Raw genomic sequence first — 23303 nt, 5'->3', positions numbered from 1 at the left:
CGCATTCAACCATGGAAAGAGGTCGGGGAATATAGCTGAATATAAACAGTGTAGTTATTCCCTCCGCAAGGCAATCAAACAAGCAGAATGTCGGTATAGGGAGAAAATGGAGTTGCAATTCAACGGCCAAGACACGAGACGTATGTGGCAGGGTCTACAGGAAATTACGGACTACAAATTTGTTCATAAAATGCCTGGATTTTTACAATTTTGGTGATTCTCTTTTAAAATGGGTAAAAGTACTGTATAGGTGTAAAATAGTAAATAGCGGCTACTTTTCAGAGAGTTTTGAATCGTCAAGAGGACTTAAACAAGGGTGTCCGCTGTCACCATATCTATTCATTATGGCCATCGAAATGCTAGCTACTAAAATCAGATCAAATAACAACATTAGAGGATTAGAAATCCAAGGTTTAAAAACAAAGGTGTCCATGTATGCCGATGACTCAAGTTTTTTATTAAGTCCGCAAGCTAGATCCCTGCAATGTCTCATTGAAGATCTAGATACGTTTTCTGGACTCTCTGGACTAAAACCTGTGTACAATGTTAGGTATTGGATCTTTAAAAAATACAACTTTTACATTAATATGCAGTTTATCTTTAAAATTGTCTGATGGTGAAGTAGACATACTTGGTATTCATATAAAAAAATATTACATGAGCCCTACAAAATTAATTTCAATAGAAAACAGACAAGATCCTGCAACCATGGAGAGGTCAATTCCTGTCTATTTATAGAAAATTTGCCCTGATTAACTCCTTAGTCATATCACAGTTTACTTACTTTCATATGGCGCTGCATACTCCTGATGATTTGTTTTTCAATTCATATGAGCAAAAAATATTTATCTTAATTTGGGACGCTAAACCAGACAAGATACAGTGTGCCTATCTATATTTATGAATGTGTTTATTTTATTTAACCAGGTAAGTTGACTGAGAACACATTCTCATTTACAGCAACAACCTGGGGAATAGTTACAGGGGAGAGGAGGGGAGATGAAGTAGCTAATTGTACACCAGCGATGATTAGGTGGCCATGATGGTAAGAAGGACAATTTGGGAATTTAGCCAGGACACTGGGGTTAACACCCCTACTCTTGCGATCAGTGCCATGGGATCGTTAGTGATCACAGAGAGTCAGGACACCCATTTAACGTCCCATCCAAAAGACGGCACCCTACTGCCCTGGGTCAATGGGATATTTTTTAGACAAGACAGAAGGGTGCCTCCTACTGGCCCTCCAACACCACTTTGAGAAGCATCTGTTCTCCCATCCAAGGACTGACCAGGACCAATCCTGCTTAGCTTAAGAAGCAAAGCAGCAGTAAGATGCAGGGTGGTATGCAGGCCTAGCTCGCTATATAATGAATATGAATTGGGTGTGTTGAGATTATTAAATATAAAAGCACTAAACTTCTCTCTAAAAGCTTCACTTATTCAAAAGTTCTACTTGAACCCTAAATGTTTCTCAAGTAGATTACTAAAAAAAGCTAATCCATTGTCTAAAATAGACTTTTTGGCCTGTGTACAGATTTCCATGTCTCATTTTGATTAATTTCAAATGATACTTTTTTCAAAGTATTTCTCTTTTTCAAACAAGCATTGCAGAACTGGCTACAATTTCAATTTCATCCCCCTGAAAGGATAGAACAAATATTACAAATATTATGGCACTACTCAAATGTGACGGTTTATAAAAGACCAATATTTATGGGAAAAAAAGTTTGAGAAGGCTATTTGTTTTTAAATGATATTGTCAATTGGAATGGTAGAATTGTCTTTCATGGAGTTATCAGAATTACATGGAAAGGTCTGCTCAATCCAAGATTATAACCAGTTGATTACATTACCCCAACAACGGAGACAGGTGGCAGCAGGAGGAGGTAGGGAACTGGTCTGTCTGTCCAATATAAAGGACCAAAACTTGCAGAGGAAAAAAAATAGCATAAATAGGAATGTATACCAGTTTCATTTGAGGACCAGGATGTTGACATCTATGCCATACAGACTGCAAAATTGTTGGGAAGAAATTTTTGATTTACCGATTCAATGGTACGGGGTGTACGAGTTGATTCAAGACTTGTGCTTTTCAGCAAAAATTTTATAGATTTCTTGCCAACAAAATGCTAAATATTTGGGGCATACAATCATCAAAGTTCTGCAGATTTTGTGAGGATACAGAATTGACCTTTTATTTTGGTATTGTCTTCAAGCAGCCTGTCAGGAATGGCTGAAAATGCATAGCATAGATCTAAAATGGACCCTAGAAATACTTGAGATCTTGTCAGTCAATTACCAACGCTCATAGTAAAAGTTTAACTCAGTCTAGAGTCTATTCAATTAGATAAACTGTATCGTTGAAAGATATGCTGCATAGAAATCCGAAGGGTTGCCAGCAGAGACAGGCGGGATGGGCTAAGGGAAGCTGAGGACTGTGATGTGGAATTGGAGACAAAGTGGGAGGAGTTGCTGGGCAAAGGATAGAATGACAGATCTAAATTATATATAAAAGGTAAATACATTGACACTGAGGGGCTGTGTTGATATAGTTGAGGCTGATGCCATGCAGGTGTTTGTACAAATGCATACACTCATTCAAATGCACCAAGATGGACATGGTGCCATACATGCACTCAAACATTGGCCTTGCTGTTGTATTGTCCTGGATGTTTTTATGGTTGTTTTGTTTGTGGTGCAGGGAATGGAATTCTATTTATTCTCTGGCTGGAATCTGATGGTTGAAGGGCTGCTCTTGGAACTGTGTTGGACTACGTTTTTGACATTGTGGAGATCTGTCGATGTGCGCTTTAGCAGGGCGTTGACCCTGTTTGCGTGTGTGTGTGTCTCTGGATCAGAGGCTGTTAGATGACTAATGTGATGTAGTTGGGCAGCTTCCCTGCAAGTATGTTTAAGAGAAGAAACAGCCTCTAGATCAATTTACACGTTACGGTAACATTTGGTTCATGATCTGAGCCAATCACTTACTGATGTACATTTGTAGGGTCTACACATTGTATAACCTGTCCAGGTCTGCTTTGTCACCAGATTAGCTGTTGATGCATACAGATTAGGTCAAGTAAGCCTGCTGATGTCATAAGTACTACTTGTCAGTGATTTGAGAGGCAGGTACAATTGATTTAAATATAGTTTGACCATCCAGAGCATTTAACAACTGCCTAACGGTGGGCACAGAATACAGACAGTAAGACAAAGGCACATTAGCGCCAGGTACAAATGAGTCCGGTGAATGGCGAGAATAAAGGACACATGTTCAGAAATATTGGTGTGACATTTAGTAATATACAAGAGGCAACCAGTCTTGTCTTTCTGACACTTCATTTAATTCAGACCAACCACAGTTCAGAAACACTTCCACACAAAATAGACAGGTTTACAATGGTCATTGAAGTTGATTTGGCAGTTGGAGGAAAACAGCACAACCTGATGAAGATATCCCAGAAGCCTTGTACATCTTCAGGTTCCACAGGAAGATATTCTGCAAGACAAACCGTCAGCATTCTAGTTCCCAGTCATGTGTGCATGCACATATATAAAACTCACATTCAGTCACAGGTGTAAGCCACATCCAAGTACTTATAAGTTCCAACACAGGGGTCGCCGAACACAGAGTTGGATACCTTGACGATACACTGGCGCTCTCCGTCACACCTGTGTGTCAACAGGTAGAGGTTAACACCACAGCCAATGAGTGCCTACAGGTAAATGCACACTAAAGGTTTCACTACCTTTCTGCCATTGTGCTGGTGCTAGATTGGCTGAGGCAGTTGGTGTTTTTGAGTTGTTCCTGTGGGTGCCTAATGGAACACACATCGTGTTGACAACGACCATAGTTGGCACGCTGAATATGGATCTCACCCCGATCTAAGAGAAAGAAGAAAAGGATGGCCAAATCTTGGTGTGTGGGCTAGTGACTAATATACGTCACCACATGATTATACCGTACGATAGTGCTAACCAGCTTACCACATAGTAGTTGGGAATCAGAGCCTTCACATATGATGCTGCAAGGACAACACAGGAGTTACACCACACTGGCCAGACAAATTAAGACACATTAGCCTGGTGAAGTGTTAGGGATGGGCACTAACAGGGAATGTTGATTTCAGGTGAATTTTTTAAGTCATCTTAAACTTGTTGGCATGTACTAAAGTATAAAAAGTTAAGCGCGTCATCTTCCACCGTTACCTTGTAGTTCCACTTCCTTATGAGCAGGACTCAAATGGCTAACATTAAGCAAACAGGCTAGACCTAGACTGGTGAAAAATAAAGTCGACCCGCTACACCAAATCTGTATTTCTATGCTGTGCCATATTAGCTGTATACCCTACAAATCTGTGAGAGTAGCGCTAGCTAGTTACCGTTCACTGATACATATTCAGTCTTAACCTGTTGGGTCTAGGGGGCAGCATTTGCACGTCTGGATAAAATGTACCCGATTTAATCTGGTTACTAATCCTACCCAGTAACTAGAATATGCATATACTTATTATATATGGATAGAAAACACTCTAAAGTTTCCAAAACTGTTTGAATGGTGTCTGTGAGTATAACAGAACTCATTTGGCAGGCAAAACCCTGAGACATTTTCTGACAGGAAGTGGATACCTGATGTGTTGTATTGACTTTAAACCTATCCCATTGAAAAACACAGGGGTTTAGGAATATTTTGGCACTTCCTATTGCTTCCACTAGATGTCACCAGCCTTTACAAAGTGTTTTGAGTCTTCTGGAGGGAGATCTGACCGAACAAGAGCCATGGAACGGTGATGTCCCATTAGACACCTGGCGCGCTAGTTCATGTTGGGTACCCTCGTTCCAATACGTTATAAAAGAGTATGCATTCGTCCACCTTGAATATTATTCATGTTCTGGTTAAAAAAGGCCCTAATGATTTATGCTATACAACGTTTGACATGTTTGAACGAACGGAAATATATTTTTTCCCCTCGTTCATGACGAGAAGTCCGGCTGGCTTACATCATGTGCTAACGAGACGGAGATTTTTGGACATAAATGATGAGCTTTTTTGAACAAAACTACATTCGTTATGGACCTGTGATACCTGGAAGTGACATCTGATGAAGAGAATCAAAGGTAATGGATTATTTACATAGTATTTTCGATTTTAGATCTCCCCAACATGACGTCTAGTCTGTATCGCAACGCGTATTTTTCTGGGCGCAGTGCTCAGATTATTGCAAAGTGTGATTTCCCAGTAAGGTTATTTTTAAATCTGGCAAGTTGATTGCGTTCAAGAGATGTAAATCTATAATTCTTTAAATGACAATATAATATTTTACCAATGTTTTCTAATTTTAATTATTTAATTTCTGACGCTGACTTGACTGCCGGTTATTGGAGGGAAACGATTTCCTCAACATCAATGCCATAGTAAAACGCTGTTTTTGGATATAAATATGAACTTGATAGAACTAAAAATGCATGCATTGTCTAACATAATGTCCTAGGAGTGTCATCTGATGGAGATTGTAAAAGGTTAGTGCATCATTTTAGCTGGTTTTATGGTTTTGGTGACCCTGTCTTTGACTTGACAAAACATTACACACAACTCTTGTCCTAACATACTCTAAATTTATGCTTTCGCCGTAAAACCTTTTTGAAATCGTAAAACGTGGTTAGATTAAGGAGATGTTTATCTTTCAAATGGTGTAACATAGTTGTATTTTTGAAAAATTTGAATTTTGACATTTATTTGGATTCAAATTTGCCGCTCTTGAAATGCACCTGCTGTTGATGGAGTGCACCACGGGTGGCACGCTAGCGTCCCACCTAGCCCCAAGAGGTTAATCCAGATTAAGTGTGCACAAGCATCAAGTAAGCTTCAGCCACTTTCCTTCAATGATCTTGCTGGCTACTTGAGCTCGATATGTACATATAACAAGGAACAGCAGCAGCAGATGTCAAAAAAGTAATTGCAAAAAAAAAAAAAAAAGTCAATGCAGATAGTCAGGGGTTGTCACTCAGCAGTTTTATGGCTTGGGGGGGAAGTAGAAGCCGTTCAGGGTCCTGTTGGTTCCAGACTTGGTGCAGCCGTACAATTTGTCATGGAGCAACAGGACAGTATGACTTGGGTGGCTTGAGGCATTGACAATGTAGGGCCTTCTGACACACGTCGTGTCGAGGTCCTGATGGCAGGGAGCGCGGCCTCAGTGATGTACGCACTACTCTGTAGCACCTTGCGGACAGATGCCATACCTAGTGGTGATGCAGCCAGTCAAAAAGTTCTCAATGGTGCAGCTGTAGAATTGAGGATCGGAGGGCTGATAAATATTTTTAGCCTCCTGGTAGGGAGGGGCTTGGCCCTCCGTTTCCTGTAGTCCACGATCAGTTCCTTTGTCCGTCTTGGCACCACACTGCCTGGTCTCCGACCTCCCTACAGGCTACGATAACTAAAGTTGTTGCCGGCTACATTGTTCCATAACCACAGCTTGTGTGCCAGCTAGTGTTCGTTAGCAGGTGAGGGTGGTATACACTTGGAGAAACAAATGCATGTATGAAACATGTTGTGGCCATAAGGCAGCATTTATTAAAACAAAGTTAGCAAGCTGGTACCCTAGGGGAACCAACCCATTCTATTCCTTTTCTAGCAATCAGCAGAGTGCACTCTTTTACAAAAGAGTAAAATGGCTAGGAGTATTAAACAATATCCCAACATGCCACAGTCATACCGATATTACATTGAATTAAATTATGGCTATTGGTGCCCACCACTAACTATTATTAGCACACATTCAGAGACTGACTTGTTTCGTGCTGTTGGACACAGGAGTATTTGGTGTCCAGGTACTTGTAAGTCCCAACACAGGGGTCTCCAAAAACAAAATTGGATGCCGGGACAACACACTGGCTCTTCCCACCGCACCTGTTTGTGTCAAAGACAGGTAGAGGTCATGAGTTCCCACAGGTAAACACTTCAGGTTCTAGTATCTTTTTACCATCTTGCTGGTGGTTGTTACCACTACAGCCAGGAGTTCCTACAGGTAAACACCACAGGTTCTAGTACCTTCCTGCCATCTTGCTGGTGGAGGATTGGCTGAGGTAGTTGGTGTCGGTGAGTTGGTTATAAGGGCGCCCAATGGAACACACATCGTGTTTACGACGACCATAGTTGGCACGCTTGATTTGAATCTGACCTCCATCTGAGGTAGATGGGGGGAAAAGATCAAGAAAAGGAGAAAGGTGAGGGACGAAGGAGAGCGAAGACTGGTGTGGGCCAGTGACGCTAATCTACAGTAGAAAATATCATAGGTGGTCGGTGACTAGCTTACCACATTGCAGTAAAGCATCAGAGCCTTAACCTCTATGGGCTAGGTGGGACGCAAGCGTCCCACCCGTGGTGCACTCCAGCAACAGCAGGTGCATTTCAAGAGCGGCAAATTTGAATCCAAATAAATGTCAAAATTCAAATTTTTTAAACATACAACTATTTTACACCCTTTGAAAGATAAACATCTCCTTAATCTAACCACGTTTTACGATTTCAAAAAGGTTTTACGGCGAAAGCATAAATTTAGAGTATGTTAGGACAGTACATTTACAAGAGTTGTGTGTAATGTTTTGTCAATTCAAAGACAGGGTCACCAAAACCATAAAACCAGCTAAAATGATGCACTAACCTTTTACAATCTCCATCAGATGACACTCCTAGGACATTGTGTTAGACAATGCATGCATTTTTAGTTCTATCAAGTTCATATTTATATCCAAAAACAGCGTTTTACTGTGGCGTTGATGTTCAGGAAATCGTTTCCCTCCAATAACCGGCATTCAAGTCAGCACCACAAATTAAATAATTAAAATGAGAAAACATTGGTAAAATATTATATTGTCATTTAAAGAATTATAGATTTACATCTCTTGAACGCAATCAACTTGCCAGATTTAAAAATAACCTTACTGGGAAATCACACTTTGCAATAATCTGAGCACTGCGCCCAGAAAAATACGCGTTGCGATACAGACTAGCCGCCATGTTGGGAGATCTAAAATCGAAAATACTATGTAAATAATCCATTACCTTTGATTCTCTTCATCAGATGTCACTTCCAGGTATCACAGGTCCATAACGAATGTAGTTTTGTTCAAAAAAGCTCATCATTTATGTCCAAAAATCTCCGTCTTGTTAGCACATGATCTAAGCCCGCCGGACTTCACTTCATGAACGAGGGGAAAAAATATATTTACGTTCGTTCAAACATGTCAAACGTTGTATAGCATAAATCATTAGGGCCTTTTTTAACCAGAACATGAATAATATTCAAGGTGGACGAATGCATTCTCTTTTATAACGTATTGGAACGAGGGTACCCAACATGAACTCGCGCGCCAGGTGTCTAATGGGCCATCATCGTTCCATGGCTCTTGTTCGGTCAGATCTTCCTCCAGAAGACTCAAAACACTTTGTAAAGGCTGGTGACATCTAGTGGAAGCAATAGGAAGTGCCAAAATATTCCTCAGCCCCTGTGTTTTTCAATGGCATAGGTTTAAAGGTAATACAACACATCAGATATCCACTTCCTGTCAGAATCTGTCTCAGGGTTTTGCCTGCCAAATGAGTTCTGTTATACTCACAGACACCATTCAAACAGTTTTAGAAACTTTAGGGTGTTTTCTATCCATATATAATAAGTATATGCATATTCTAGTTACTGGGTAGGATTAGTAACCAGATTAAATCGGGTAAATCTTTTTATCCAGCCGTGCAAATACTGCCCCTTAGCCCTAACAGGTTAACACGTGATGCTGATTGCTGCCAGGACAAATAAACAGGAATTACACACCACTCACATTAGCTTGGTTAAGTAGTATCATCATTATTACATACAGTACCTCCATCTGTTAGTGTACAGCAAGCTGCAGCCAGCACTGAAACATCACACAGCTAATTCAGCAACATTCCACATCATATGCACTTGGACCATGAAGCTAGAATTTAGCATTTGACTCTATACTCCAGCATTTGAGTTATACTAAGTGTACTGTAGTCATCAAGTTCAGAATTTGGTCTCTTATTCCATGCATGCAATGTGGCAGTTTGTTAGACAACTTTGTTTTGAACAATATAAATGTAATGTCCCGCAAGTCATACATGACACATAATTCCATTACTCTCAAATACAAACATTTGGTCATATATATTTAAATTCTAATCTGCATCAGATACAGATTTTGTATACGCACATGTGACCACCGTCAGTCTGAACATGCGCATGATGCCGGGTACAGGAGTGGCAGTAACAGAGAAAATGCAACTGATGCTAAGTAGACCCAATACACCTGGTATTTATGTTATGTGACATGTCTTAATTAACCCAGGTGTATCTATTTGTCTCCAGGTACACCTCATTGCAATTAGGGGCCAGCGTTTGCTGGTCTATTCCTGGCTATTGGTTCAGTCTCATCTCATGGAGTTAGATAGAGGACTCTAGATGGATAAAATCAATTTTGACATTAACATTAGCATTGAGGGCTTTCAACATTTTAAAGTAGCCATCTAGGTGGGGCTTCTTCGTTAAGGAAGAATCACACGGGCCACGATCAGTCTTAAAACCTTTGAGTGTTGCAGATTTGCCATATGAGTTCTGTTATACTCACAGACACCATTCAAACAGTTTTATAAACTTCAGAGTGTTTTCTATCCAAATCTACTAATAATATGCATATTATCGTTTCTGGGAAAGAGTAGTAACCAGTTTAAATCGGGTACGTTTTTTATCCGGCCGTGACAATACTGCCCCCTAGCCCAGACAGGTTAATAGAATTTATATGATTAAGGTTTTGACTAAATGATTCACTCCTAAAATGTATAACTGAATGATTAGAAGACTAATTCTATAAATGTGTGTGCATAGGACAAGCTAAGACTTTACTATTTGGCAATGGAAGTAAGACATTCAAGGAAAAGGGGAACTGTTAACTTCTCGGGGCTGCGTGGTACGCTACCGTCCCACCCACAGTTCACACTATTCAACAGCCAGTGAAATATCAGGGCGCCAAATTCAAAACAACTATTTTACACCATTTGAAAGATAACCCTCTCCTTAATCCAACCACATTGTCCGATTTCAAAAAGGCTTTACGGAGAAAGCACATTGGTCAATATTCTGAGTACAGAGCTCGGCCATCAATGCAAGCTATACAGTTAGCCGTCAAGCCACGGCGTCGTCAAAACTCTAAAATACTGTTATAAATATTTTCTTACTTTTGCTGATCTTCGCCGGAATGCACCCGGAAGGACTCCCACTTCCACAAGAAATGTTCATTTGTTCGATAAAGTCCATCATTTATGTCCAAATAAATCAATTTTGTTCGGGGGTCCAGATCACTATTCCAAAAGGCATGATGCGCGTACATCCATCATAGACGAAAAGTTATAAAGTTCCCTTAGCGTTTGTAGAAACATGTCAAACCATGTTCACAATCAATCTTTATGGTGTTTTTAACATAAAACTTTGATAATATTCCAACCGGACATTAGCGTATTCATTACAGAAGAAAAATAAAAATGGCTAGCCCTGCGTGACCGCGCATGAGGTAACTAAGCGACCCCAGCCAGACCACTTATTGTTCCGGGTTGTTATTCAATCAAATTGCATAGTAGAAGCCTCAAACAAGGTTCTAATGACTGTTGACATCTAGTGGAAGCCTTAGGAAGTGCAATATGACATCACAGACACTAGTTTGGATAGACAATCATTTCAAAAGACTACAAGCCTCAGAGTTCCCACTTCCTGGTTGGATACCTCTTAGGTTTTTGCCTGCCATATGAGTTCTGTTATATTCACAGACATCATTCAAAAAGTTTTTGAAACTTTAAAGTGTTTTCTATTCAAATCTACTAATGATATGCAAATATTTGACTCTGGGCCCGAGTATTAGGCAGTTTACTCTGGGCACGCTTTTCATCCAAAAGGGAAAATACTGCCCCCTATACCTGAACAGGTTAACAGACAGCAGACAACTTGTGACCACTGTGAAACTGATAACAGGAAGAAGGTCTCCCAACCTTTAGGCTTGCAGTAGATTATGTAACATGGGGCAGGATATGATAAGCAATGTATGTGATGGAGAAGACTTGTAAATAAGCATTGACAGTCTTGGGGCTAGGTGGGACGCTAGCGTGCCACCCGTGGTGCACTCCATCAACAGCAGGTGCATTTCAAGAGCGGCAAATTTGAATCCAAATAAATGTCAAAATTCAAATTTTTCAAACATACAACTATTTTACACCCTTTGAAAGATAAACATCTCCTTAATCTAACCACGTTTTACGATTTCAAAAAGGTTTTACGGCGAAAGCATAAATTTAGAGTATGTTAGGACAGTACATTTACAAGAGTTGTGTGTAATGTTTTGTCAATTCAAAGACAGGGTCACCAAAACCATAAAACCAGCTAAAATGATGCACTAACCTTTTACAATCTCCATCAGATGACACTCCTAGGACATTATGTTAGACAATGCATGCATTTTTAGTTCTATCAAGTTCATATTTATATCCAAAAACAGCGTTTTACTATGGCATTGATGTTGAGGAAATCGTTTCCCTCCAATAACCGGCAGTCAAGTCAGCGTCACAAATTAAATAATTAAAATTAGAAAACATTGGTAAAATATTATATTGTCATTTAAAGAATTATAGATTTACATCTCTTGAACGCAATCAACTTGCCAGATTTAAAAATAACCTTACTGGGAAATCACACTTTGCAATAATCTGAGCACTGCGCCCAGAAAAATACGCGTTGCGATACAGACTAGACGTCATGTTGGGGAGATCTAAAATCGAAAATACTATGCAAATAATCCATTACCTTTGATTCTCTTCATCAGATGTCACTTCCAGGTATCACAGGTCCATAACGAATGTAGTTTTGTTCAAAAAAGCTCATCATTTATGTCCAAAAATCTCCGTCTCGTTAGCACATGATGTAAGCCAGCCGGACTTCTCGTCATGAACGAGGGGAAAAAATATATTTCCGTTCGTTCAAACATGTCAAACGTTGTATAGCATAAATCATTAGGGCCTTTTTTAACCAGAACATGAATAATATTCAAGGTGGACGAATGCATACTCTTTTATAACGTATTGGAACGAGGGTACCCAACATGAACTAGCGCGCCAGGTGTCTAATGGGACATCATCGTTCCATGGCTCTTGTTCGGTCAGATCTCCCTCCAGAAGACTCAAAACACTTTGTAAAGGCTGGTGACATCTAGTGGAAGCAATAGGAAGTGCCAAAATATTCCTAAACCCCTGTGTTTTTCAATGGGATAGGTTTAAAGTCAATACAACACATCAGGTATCCACTTCCTGTCAGAAAATGTCTCAGGGTTTTGCCTGCCAAATGAGTTCTGTTATACTCACAGACACCATTCAAACAGTTTTGGAAACTTTAGAGTGTTTTCTATCCATATATAATAAGTATATGCATATTCTAGTTACTGGGTAGGATTAGTAACCAGATTAAATCGGGTACATTTTTTTTATCCAGACGTGCAAATGCTGCCCCCTAGACCCAACAGGTTAAAGAAGAGGAGGGGCATTTGTAAGGGGTATGACATATGGTATGACCAAAGGTTAGGTATAAAAGGCTGTGTACATTGTATGATATTCAGAGCCCTCATGAATAAACATTGTTGACTATTGTAGGCTGGGCCTCCGTCTGTGTCATTGAACCAGAATCTTACAAACTCTGAGTGCTCTGAGTGCAGGCTGAGTTGTTTAATTGAAGTTCAGTTTATGTACATCGGGAACAAAATTCTCATAACACCAGTTCAATGTAACAGTGATTGGTTTAGCCTTCAACACCATAGTGCCCTCCAATCTCATCACTTTTTACATTTTTTACATTTTTTATTTCACCGTTACTTAACCAGGTAGGCCAGTTGAGAACAAGTTCTCATTTACAACTGCGACCTGGCCAAGATAAAGCAAAGCAGTGCGACACAAACAACAACACAGAGTTAAACATGGAATAAACAAACATGCAGTCAATAATACAATATACTGCATGTTCAAACGAGGTAGAATAAGGGAGGTAAGGCAATAAATAGGCCATAGTGGCTAAATAATTACAGTACAGCAAATAAACACTAGAGTAATAGATGTGCATATGATGAGTGTGCAAGTAGAGATACTGGGGTGCAAAGGAGCAAAATAAATAAAATAAATTACTGGCACTTTACCTAGCAAAGACTTATAGATGACCTGGTTTGGCGACGAATATGAAGCGAGGGCCAGCCAACGAGAGCATGCAGGTCGCAGTGGGGGTAGTATATGGGGCTTTGGTGACAAAACGGATGGCACTGCGATAGACTGCAATAAATTTGTTGAGTAGAGTGTTGGAGGCTATTTTGTAAATGACATCGTCGATTTCAAGGATAGGTAGGATTGTCAGTTTTACGTGGGTATGTTTGGCAGCATGAGTGAAGGATGCTTTGTTGCGAAATAGGAAGCCGATTCTAGGTTTAATTTTGCATTGGAGAGGCTTAATGTGAGTCTGGAAGGAGAGTTTACAGTCTAACCAGACACCTAGGTATTTGTAGTTGTCCACATATTCTAATTCAGAACCGTCCATACTAGTGATGCTGTACAGGTGTGGGCAGCGATCGGTTGAAGAGCATAAACTTAGTTTTACTTGCATTTAAGAGCAGTTGGAGGCCACGGAAGGAGAGTTGTATGGCATTGAAGCTCGTCTGGAGGTTAGTTAACACAGTGTCCAAAGAAGGGCCAGAAGTAAACAAAATGGTGTCATCTGCGTAGAGGTGGATCAGAGAATCACCAGCAGCAAGAGCAACATCATTGATGTATACAGAGAAAAGAGTCGGCCCGAGAATTGAACCCTGTGGCACCCCCATAGAGACTGCCAGAGGTCCGGACAACAGGCCCTCCGATTTGACCCACTGAACTCTGTCTGAGAAGAAGTTGGTGAACCAGGCTAGGCAGTCATTTGAGAAACCAAGGTTGTTGAGTCTGCCGATAAGAATGTGGTGATTGACAGAGTCGAAAGCCTTGGCCAGGTCGATGAATACAGCTGCACAGTATTGTCTCTAATCGATGGCGGTTATGATATATTTTAGGAACTTGAGCGTGGCTGAGGTACACCCACGACCAACTAGGAAACCAGATTGCATAGCGGAGAAATTACGGTGGGATTCGAAACGGTCAGTGATCTGTTTGTTAACTTGGCTTTCAAAGACCTTAGAAAGGCAGGGTAGGATAGATATAGATCTGTAGCAATTTGGGTCTAGAGTGTCTCCCCCTTTGAAGAGGGTGATGACCTTGAAGAGGGGGATGACAGCTTTCCAATCTTTGGGGATCTCAGACAATGCGAAAGAGGGGTTGAACAGGCTAATAATAGGGGTTTCAACAATTTCGGCTGATAATTTTAGAAAGAGACGGTCCAGATTGTCTAGCCAGGCTGAGTTGTAGGGGTCCAGGTTTTGCAGCACTATTAGAACATCAGCAATCTGTATTTGGGTGAAGGATGGGGAGGCTTTGGCATGTTGATGTGGGGGGTGCAGGGCTGTTGACCTGGGTAGGGGTAGCCAGGTGGAAAGCACAGCCAGCCATAGAAAAATGCTTATTGAAATTCTCAGTTATCATGGATTTATCGGTGGTGACAGTGTCCCAGAACTTTTTGGAGTTCGTGTTGCAGGATGAAAATTTCCGTTTGAAAAAGCTAGCCTTTGCTTTCCTAACTTCCCTGAAAAGTTGCGTATCACGGGGGCTATTCAATGCTAATGCAGTGCGCCACAGGATGTTTTTGTGCTGGTCAAGAGCAGTCAGGTCTGGAGTGAACCAAGGTCCATATCTGTTCCTGGTTCTACATTTTTTGAATGGGGCATGCTTATTTAAGATGGTGAGGAAAGCACTTTTAATGAATAACCAGGCATCCTCTATTGTCGGAATGAGGTCAAAATCCTTCCAGGATACCCGGGCCTGGTCGATTAGAACGGTTTGCTCGCTGAAGTGTTTTAGGAAGCATTTGAACATGATGAGAGGTGGTTGTTTGACCGCAGACCCATTACGGACGCAGGCAATTTGGCAGTGATCGCTGACATCCTGGTTGAAGACTGCAGAGGTGTATTTGGAGGGCACGTTGGTTAGGATGATATATATGAGGTGCCCGTGTTTACGGATTTGGGGTTGTACCTGGTAGGTTCATTGATAATTTGTGTGAGATTGAGGGCATCAATCTTAGATTGTATGATGGCTGGGGTGTTAAGCATATCCCAGTATAGGTCACCTAACAGCACGAGCTCTGAAGATAGATGGGGGGCAATCAGTTCACATATGGTGTCCAGGGCACAGAAGGTGGTCTATAGCAAGTGGCAACGGTGAGAGATTTGTTTCTGGAAAGGTTGATTTTTAAAAGTACAAGGTCAAATTCTTTGACCTGGATAGTAAGACAGAACTCTGCAGGCTAACGCTGCAGTAGATTGTAACTCCGCCTCCTTTGGCAGTTCTATCTTGTCGGAAAATGTTATAGTTAGGAATGGACATTTCAGGGGTTTTGGTGGTCCTCCTAAACCAGGATTCAGACACGGCTAGGACAACCGGGTTGGCAGAGTGTGCTAAAGCAGTGAATAAAATAAACTTAGGGAGGGGGCTTCTAATGTTAACATGCATGAAACCAAGGCTTTTACGGTTAGAGAAGTCAACAAATGAGAGCGCCTGGGGAATGGGAGTGGAGCTAGGCACTGCAGGGCCTGGTGTAACCTCTACATCAACAGAGGAACAGATTAGAAGTAGGATATGTGTACGGCTAAAGGCTATAACAACTGGTCGTCTAGTACGTTCGGAACAGAGAGTAAAAGGAGCAGGTTTCTGGGCACGGTAGAATAGATTCAAGGCATAATGTACAGACAAAGGTATGGTAGGATGTGAATACAGTGGAGGTAAACCTATGCATTGAGTGACGATGACAGAGATATTGTCTCTAGAAACATCATTTCAACCAGGTGAGGTCACCGCATGTTTGGAAGGTGGAACTAAAGGGTTAGCTAAGGCGTATTGAGCAGGGCTAGAGACTCTACAATGAAATAAGGCAATAATTACTAACCAAAACAGCAATGGACGAGGCACATTGACATTAGGGAGAGGCATGCGTAGCCGAGTGATCATCATTGGCTGCAGTGAGTAGCTTGGCGAGCTGGACACACAGATGGGCCTAGCATGAAATAGGTCCAGGCTAATAGGTGCTTGCTTCGGGACAGAGACGTTAGCCAGGACAAGCCAATCGGATAGCAGCTAGCTGCGATGATCCAGTTGTAAAGGTTTAGAGCTTGAAGTGGGAATTAGGAGATATGGAGAAAAATAAGTCAGATTTGCTCTGGTTTGATTCGTGCTGTGCAAACTGGCAAGAGTATTCTGGGCTAAAGGTAGCTGGTGACCGCTAGCAGTGGCTAGCTGACTGCTAGCTTGTAGCTAGTTAGCTGGCTAGCTTCTGTTGGGGGTTCTGGTTCAAAAACGAAAGAAAATAGCAATCATGCCACATCACTAAGCTTGGGCCCTTGGTCTCAACCCCGCCCGGTGCAGCTGGGCCGACGGGCCGACCTCAGGTGTGAAGGTAGGCAACAACACCTCCGCCACGCTGATCCTCAAGACTGGGGCCCCACAAGGGTGTGTGCTCAGCCTCCTCCTGTACTCCCTGTTCACCCATGACTGTGTGGCAACTCAATCATCAAGTTTGCTGACAACAGTGGTAGGCCTGATTACCAACAATGTCGAGACGGCCTACAGTGAGGAGTTGAGGGCCCTGACGGAATGATGCCAGGAAAATAACCTCTCCCTCAATGTCAACAAAACAAATGAGATGATCGTGGACTACAGTAGACAGCAGAGAGCTAGTCCCCATCCACGTCTATGGGGCCGCATTGGAAAGGATGAAAATCTTTAACTTACTCGGAGCCATGGCCTGTTCTCCCCGCTACCATCTAGAAGGAGGTGAAAGTACAGGAGCATCAAAGCTGTGACCAAGAGACTGAGAAACTGGAGATAGAAGTTTTCTATCTCCAAAATATCGATGATTTGTTCGCCGAGCCACTTAGTTATCACTTTTGCCTTATGGTAAGGTGCTCCATCATGCTGGAAAAGGCATTGTTCTTCACCAAACTGTTCCTGGATGGTTGGGAGAAGTTGCTCTCGGAAGATGTGTTGGTTCCATTCTTTATTCATGGCTGCGTTCTTATGCAAAATTGTGAGTGAGCCCACTCCTTTGGCTGAGAAGCAACCCCACACATGGATGGTCTCAGGATGCTTTACTGTTGGCATGACACAGGACTGATGGTGGCGCTCACCTTGTCTTCTCTGGACAAGCTTTTTTCCATATGCCCCAAACAATCGGAAACGGGATTCATCAGAGAAAATGACTTTACCCCAGATGCACTCACACCTGCCTGCTGCCATTCCTGAGCAAGCTCTGTACTGATGGTGCCCCGATCCAGCAGCTGAATCAACTTTAGGAGACGGTCCTGGTGCTTGCTGAACTTTCTTGGGCGCCCTGAAGCCTTCTTCACAACAATTGAACCGCTCTCCTTGAAGTTCTTGATGATTTGATAAATGGTTGATTTAGGTTCAATCTTACTGGCAGCAATATCCTTGGCTATGAAGCCCTTTTTGTGCAAAGCTATGATGACAATACATGTTTCCTTTACAGGTAAGCATGGTTGACAGAGGAAGAACAATGATTCCAAGCACCACCCTCCTTTTGAAGCTTCCAGTCTGTTATTCGAACTCAATCAGCATGAAAGAGTGATCTCCAGCCTTATCCTCGTCAACACTCACACCTGTGTTAACAAGAGAATCACTGACATGATATCAGCTGGTCCTTTTGTGGCAGGGCTGAAATGCAGTGGACATTTTTTGGGGGGATTCAGTTCATTTGCATGGCAAAGAGGGTCTTTGCAATTAATTGCAATTCATCTGATCACTCTTCATAACATTCTAGAGTATATGCAAATTACCATCATACAAAACCTTTGGCCACGACTGTACATAGTCATTCAACACGGTTCACTTTAATAATATTTACAGTAGAGTACCTGTATTGTGGGTTCTGTGGTCACCAAACTGCCTTCAAGCTCAGTGGTCTCCCTTCACAGGAGTGGCAACTGGGAACATATAAATGCACAAAATCACTCGGACCAGCCTTTCCGTACCGCGGCGGTGAAGCCTGATAAGTGCAACACCCAAAGGGCTCGCAAGTTGAAGGACAAGGCACCTGTTCAGCAGCCCTGAGAATGGAAAGGTGAGAGGAAGAGGACACATATTCAGCCACCAGAACAACACATCATGGGGATCTGACCATAGAGAATGATGGACACAGGATATCATCTTTATATGTGTTCCATTATGGTGTCCGTGAGCGCACGGACATGCAAATCAAATAACAAATGTAATTACATTTGAGACAACAGAGGCAATATTCATTTTATTAAAGTAGATTGAATAATAGGGTGCGATCAGCAGGATGCAACGTTTTGGAAAGGTTCAGATAAAAATATGCTATGTTGAACAAATATGTCTCTCCGACATGTAGAATAAGGAAATACGTTGTCTCTATTCATGAAATGGAAACCTGCAACGCTCGAAGGTTTTGCGACTGAACGTGGCCCGTGTGATTCTTCCTTAACGAAGAAGCCCCACCTAGATGGCTACTTTAAAATGTTGGAAGCCCTCAATGGCAATGTTAATGTCAAAATTGATTTTATCCATCTAGAGTCCTCTATCTAACTCCATGAGACTGAACCAATAGCGAGGTATAGACCAGCAAACGCCGGCCCCTAATTGCAATGAGGTGCACCTGGAGACAAATAGATACACCTGGGTTAATTAAGACATGTCACATAACATAAATACCAGGTGTATTGGGTCTAATTAGCATCAGTTGCATTTTCTCTATTACTACCACTCCTGTACCCGGCATCATGCACATGGTCAGACTGACGGTGGTCACATGTGAGTATATAAAATCTGTATCTGATGCAGATTAGAATATAAATATATATGACCAAATGTTTGTATTTGAGAGTAATGGAAGTACATATCATATGACTTGCGGGACATTACATTTCTATTGTTCAAAACAAAGTTGTCTAACAAACTGTCACATTGCATGCATGGAATAAGAGACAATTCTGAACTTGATGACTACAGTACACTTAGTATAACTCAAATGCTGGAGTATAGAGTCAAATGCTAAATTCTAGCTTCATGGTCCAAGTGCATATGATGTGGAATGTTGCTGAATTAGCTGTGTGTTGTTTCAGTGCTGGCTGCAGCTTGCTGTACACTAACAGATGGAGGTACTGTATGTAGTAATGATGATGATACTACTTAACCAAGCTAATGTGAGTGGTGTGTAATTCCTGTTTATTTGTCCTGGCAGCAATCAGCATCACGTGTGAAGGCTCTGATGCTTTACTGCAATGTGGTAAGCTAGTCACCGACCACCTATGATATTTTCTACTGTAGATTAGCGTCACTGGCCCACAGTCTTTGCTCTCCTTCGTCCCTCACCTTTCTCCTTTTCTTTGTCTCTCTTCCCTCAGATGGAGGTAAGATTCAAATCAAGCGTGCCAACTATGGTCGTTGTAAACACGATGTGTGTTCCATTGGGCGCCCCGATAACCAACTCACCGACACCAACTGCCTCAGCCAATCCACCACCAGCAAGATGGCAGAAAGGTACTAGAACCTGTGGTGTTTACCTGTAGGAACTCCTTGGCTGTGGTGTTAACAACCACCAGCAGCAAGAACCTGTAGTGTTTACCTGTGGGAACTCATGACCTCTACCTGTCTTTGAAACACCCAGGTGCGATGGAAAGAGCCAGTGTGTTGTCCCGGCATCCAATTTGGTTTTTGGGGACCCCTGTGTTGGGACTTACAAGTACCTGGACACCAAATACTCCTGTGTCCAACAGCCCGAAACAAGTAAGTCTCAATGTGTGCTAGTAATAGTTAGTGGTGGGCACCAATAGCCATAATTTAATTCAATGTACTATCGGTATGACTGTGGCATGTTGGGATATTGTTTAATACTCCTACCCATTTGACTCTTTTGTAAAAGCGTGCACTCTGCTGATAGCTAGAAAAGGAATAGAATGGGTTGGTTCCCCTATGGTACCAGCTTGTTAATTTTGTTTTATTAAATGCTGCCTTATGGCCACAACGTGTTTCATACATGCATTTGTTTCTCCAAGTGTAAACCACCCTCACCTGCTAACTAACACAAGCTGTGCTTATGGAGCAATGTATCCGGCAACAACTTTAGTTAGCGTAGCCTGTAGGGAGGTCGGAGACCTGGCAGTGTGGTGCCAAGATGGACAAAGGAACTGACTGTGGACTACAGGTATTGGAGGGCCAAGCCCCTCCCTACCAGGAGGCTAAAAATATTTATCAGCCCTCCGATCCTCAATTCTACAGCTGCACTATTGAGCGCTTTTTGACTGGCTGCATCACCACTAGGTATGGCATCTGTCCGCAAGGTGCTAGAGAGTAGTGCGTACGGCCCAGTACATTACTGAGGCCGCGCTCCCTGCCATCAGGACCTCGACACCACGTGTGTCGGAAGGCCCTACATTGTCAATGCCTCAAGCCACCCAAGTCATACTGTCCTGTTACTCCATGACAAATGGTACGGCTGCACCAAGTCAGTAACCAACAGGACCCTGAACGGCTTCTACTTCCCCCAAGCCATAACTGCTGAATGACTACCCCTGACTATCTGCATAGCTTTTTTTTTTTGCAAATACTTTTTTGACATATGCTGTTCCTTGTTATATGTACATATCTAGCTCAATTAGCAAGCAAGAACATTGCAGGAAAGTGGCTGAAGCTTGCTTGTGCGTACTTAATCTGGTTTTAAGACTGAATGGTAACTACCTAGCGCTACTCCCACAGATTTGTAGTGTATACGGCATAGAAATACAGATGTGGTGTAGTGGGTCGACCTAATTTTTCACCAGCTTAGATCTAGCCAGCCAGTTTACTTAAAATGTTAGCATTTTGAGGACTGCTCATAAGGAAGTGGAACTACAAGGGAACGGTGGAAGATGACGTGTCAAACTGTTTATACTTTAGTTCACGCCAACACATTTTATAATGACTTTAAACAAATGAGCCTGAAATCAACATTCCCTGTTAGTTCCCATCCCTAACACTTCACCAGGCTAACGTATGTCTTAATTTGTCTGGCCAGTGTGGTGTAACTCCTGTGTTGTCCTTGCAGTAAGCAGCATCATATGTGAAGGCTCTGATTCCCAACTACTATGTGGTAAGCTGGTTAGCACTCCCGTACGGTATAATCATGTGGTGATATATATTAGTCACTAGCCCACACAAACACCCAGATTTGGCCATCCTTTTCTTCTTTCTCTTCCTCAGATCGGGGTGAGATCCATATTCTGCGTGCCAACTATGGTCGTCGTCAACACGATGTGTGTTCCATTGGGCGCCCACGCAAACAACTCAAAAACACCAACTGCATCAACCAATCCACCACCAGCACAATGGCAGAAAGGTACTGAAACCTTCAGTGTGCATTTACCTGTAGGCACTCATTGGCTGTGGTGTTAACCTCTACCTGTTGACACACAGGTGTGACGGAGAGCGCCAGTGTATCGTCAAGGTATCCAACTACGTGTTCGGCGACCCCTGTGTTGGAACTTATAAGTACTTGGATGTGGCTTACACCTGTGACTAAATGTGAGTTTTATATATGTGCATGCACGCCTGACTGGGAACTAGAATGCTGGTGCTGACGTTTTGTCTTGCAGAATATCTTCCTGTGGAACCTGAAGATGTACAAGGCTTCTGGGATATCTTCATCAGGTTGTGCTGTTTTCTGCCAAATCAACTTCAATGACCATTGTGAACCTGTGTATTTTGTGTGGAAGCATTTCTGAACTGTGGTTGGTCTGAATTAAACGAAGTGTCAAAGACGAGACTGGTTGCCTCTTGTATGTTACTAAATGTCACACCAATATTTCTGAACATGTGTCCTTTATTCTTGCCTTTCACCGGACTCATTTGTACCTGGCGCTAACGTGCCTTTGTCTTGCTGTCTATGTTCTGTGCCCACCTTTAGGCAGTTGTAAAATATTCATTGTTCTCTGGACGGGCAAACTATTAAATCAATTGTACTTGCCTCTCAAATCACTGACCAGTAGTACTTATGACATCAGCAGGCTTACTTGACCTAATGTGTACACAAAGCAGACCTGGACCGTTAAGACATTACAATGTGTAGACCCTACAAACCCTGATCATTAAGTGATTGGCTCAGATCATGAGCCAAACAATACCCTGATGTGGAAATTAAGCTTGAGGCTATTTCTAAGGCTGCTTTTGCTTGTCAGATTTTTAGAGAACAATAGAGCTTGAATGGAGAAATGTATAACGCCCCACAGAATTTTGATGAGTCATAATGCGTCACACGGTTGCTAAGCTAATCATCATGCAATGCCTTCTCAAAGTCGAGAAACCTGCCTATTTTCCTCGCATACATAATGCCACTATTCCCAAGCAATACGATAATATCAAACATCTCGGATTAGTTGTAATTTTGTACTTCACGGAATTCATGCTAAAGTTTTTTTCGTTTTTTTTGAGCTAGTGCCTAATTGGTCCCAGAATGCACTGCGCAGCCCATTAACAACGTATGGGCGTTAATATGATGCCAGTGGAGTTTCACCATCTCAAAGGTATCTCTGGCACTGTCCCACACATTTCGGCGATGCACCAACATTGATCTGTCCCTCATTGAAATCAAGTCTAAGTGGTAGATCTGTAGAGCGCTATTTCTAGTCTGAGGTACATTTTTGTACACCAGTGTCCAACAGCTGAAAATAGTACTTTTGGTGTGAAAAAATATTTTGCAGTTTAGATGGTATAATGATTCAACACTACTTTTGTCGAAATGGTGAACCAGAATTTCAGCAACCAGGAAATGGCAGCGTGATCCGCATAGTGCATTTTTATTTCTATTATACCATCAATATGTCCTGTGGGACTGTCGTTGTGGTACTGCTGTACTCATCCCAAATAAAACCAATGGGCAATAAGAGACAGAATGCGATCGGATCATCTAAATTGGCTTTCACAACTCTTGTAGAATTTCCACGTGGATGGGGATATTGTGTATTTAATCAAAGTCCACTGGAGGACAATTTATTTTTAACTAAGACAATAATTTAACTGAATTTTTCCAGTACAATAGAGGTTCAGTAAATCCCTTTATTGTTTGGGATAC

The 23303-nt window shown here is 41.9% G+C and overlaps 1 protein-coding gene and 1 long non-coding RNA gene across 2 annotated transcripts; one reads left to right on the top strand and one right to left on the bottom strand.

Annotated features, from left to right (window-relative positions):
* Positions 1-3804: 3804 nt before the first annotated feature.
* On the bottom strand, positions 3805-18354 carry LOC123729701 (uncharacterized). Its single transcript, XR_006761394.2, has 4 exons — positions 18273-18354; positions 18094-18162; positions 3988-4025; positions 3805-3885 (listed from the first exon to the last, which is right to left on the bottom strand). It is a non-coding gene; the product is annotated as an uncharacterized LOC123729701 (long non-coding RNA).
* A 587-nt stretch (positions 18355-18941) lies between these two features.
* On the top strand, positions 18942-21998 carry LOC123729696 (L-rhamnose-binding lectin CSL3-like). Its single transcript, XM_082967709.1, has 9 exons — positions 18942-19009; positions 19321-19356; positions 19440-19484; positions 19603-19738; positions 19866-19984; positions 21282-21326; positions 21437-21572; positions 21650-21757; positions 21829-21998. Exons 1-8 carry the CDS (start codon positions 18979-18981, stop codon positions 21753-21755), a joined length of 654 nt encoding a protein of 217 aa, XP_082823835.1. The 5' UTR covers positions 18942-18978; the 3' UTR covers positions 21756-21757; positions 21829-21998.
* The last annotated feature ends 1305 nt before the right edge of the window (positions 21999-23303 follow it).

Source organism: Salmo salar, chromosome 22 (assembly GCF_965601325.2).
Source record: "Salmo salar chromosome 22, fSalSal1, whole genome shotgun sequence".
NCBI classification, from domain to species: Eukaryota; Metazoa; Chordata; class Actinopteri; order Salmoniformes; family Salmonidae; genus Salmo; species Salmo salar.
Note: the sequence above shows the minus strand (reverse complement) of the source record. Positions and strands in the feature narration are given on the sequence as shown.

Excerpts from the sequence above, each read along its gene's own strand:
- LOC123729696 (XM_082967709.1), top strand. The coding sequence starts at position 18,979 with ATGCACATGGTCAGACTGACGGTGGTCACAT. Across the intron at positions 21,327-21,436 it reads TGATTCCCAACTACTATGTG|ATCGGGGTGAGATCCATATT; the intron begins GTAAGCTGGTTA and ends TCTCTTCCTCAG. Across the intron at positions 21,573-21,649 it reads ACCAGCACAATGGCAGAAAG|GTGTGACGGAGAGCGCCAGT; the intron begins GTACTGAAACCT and ends GTTGACACACAG.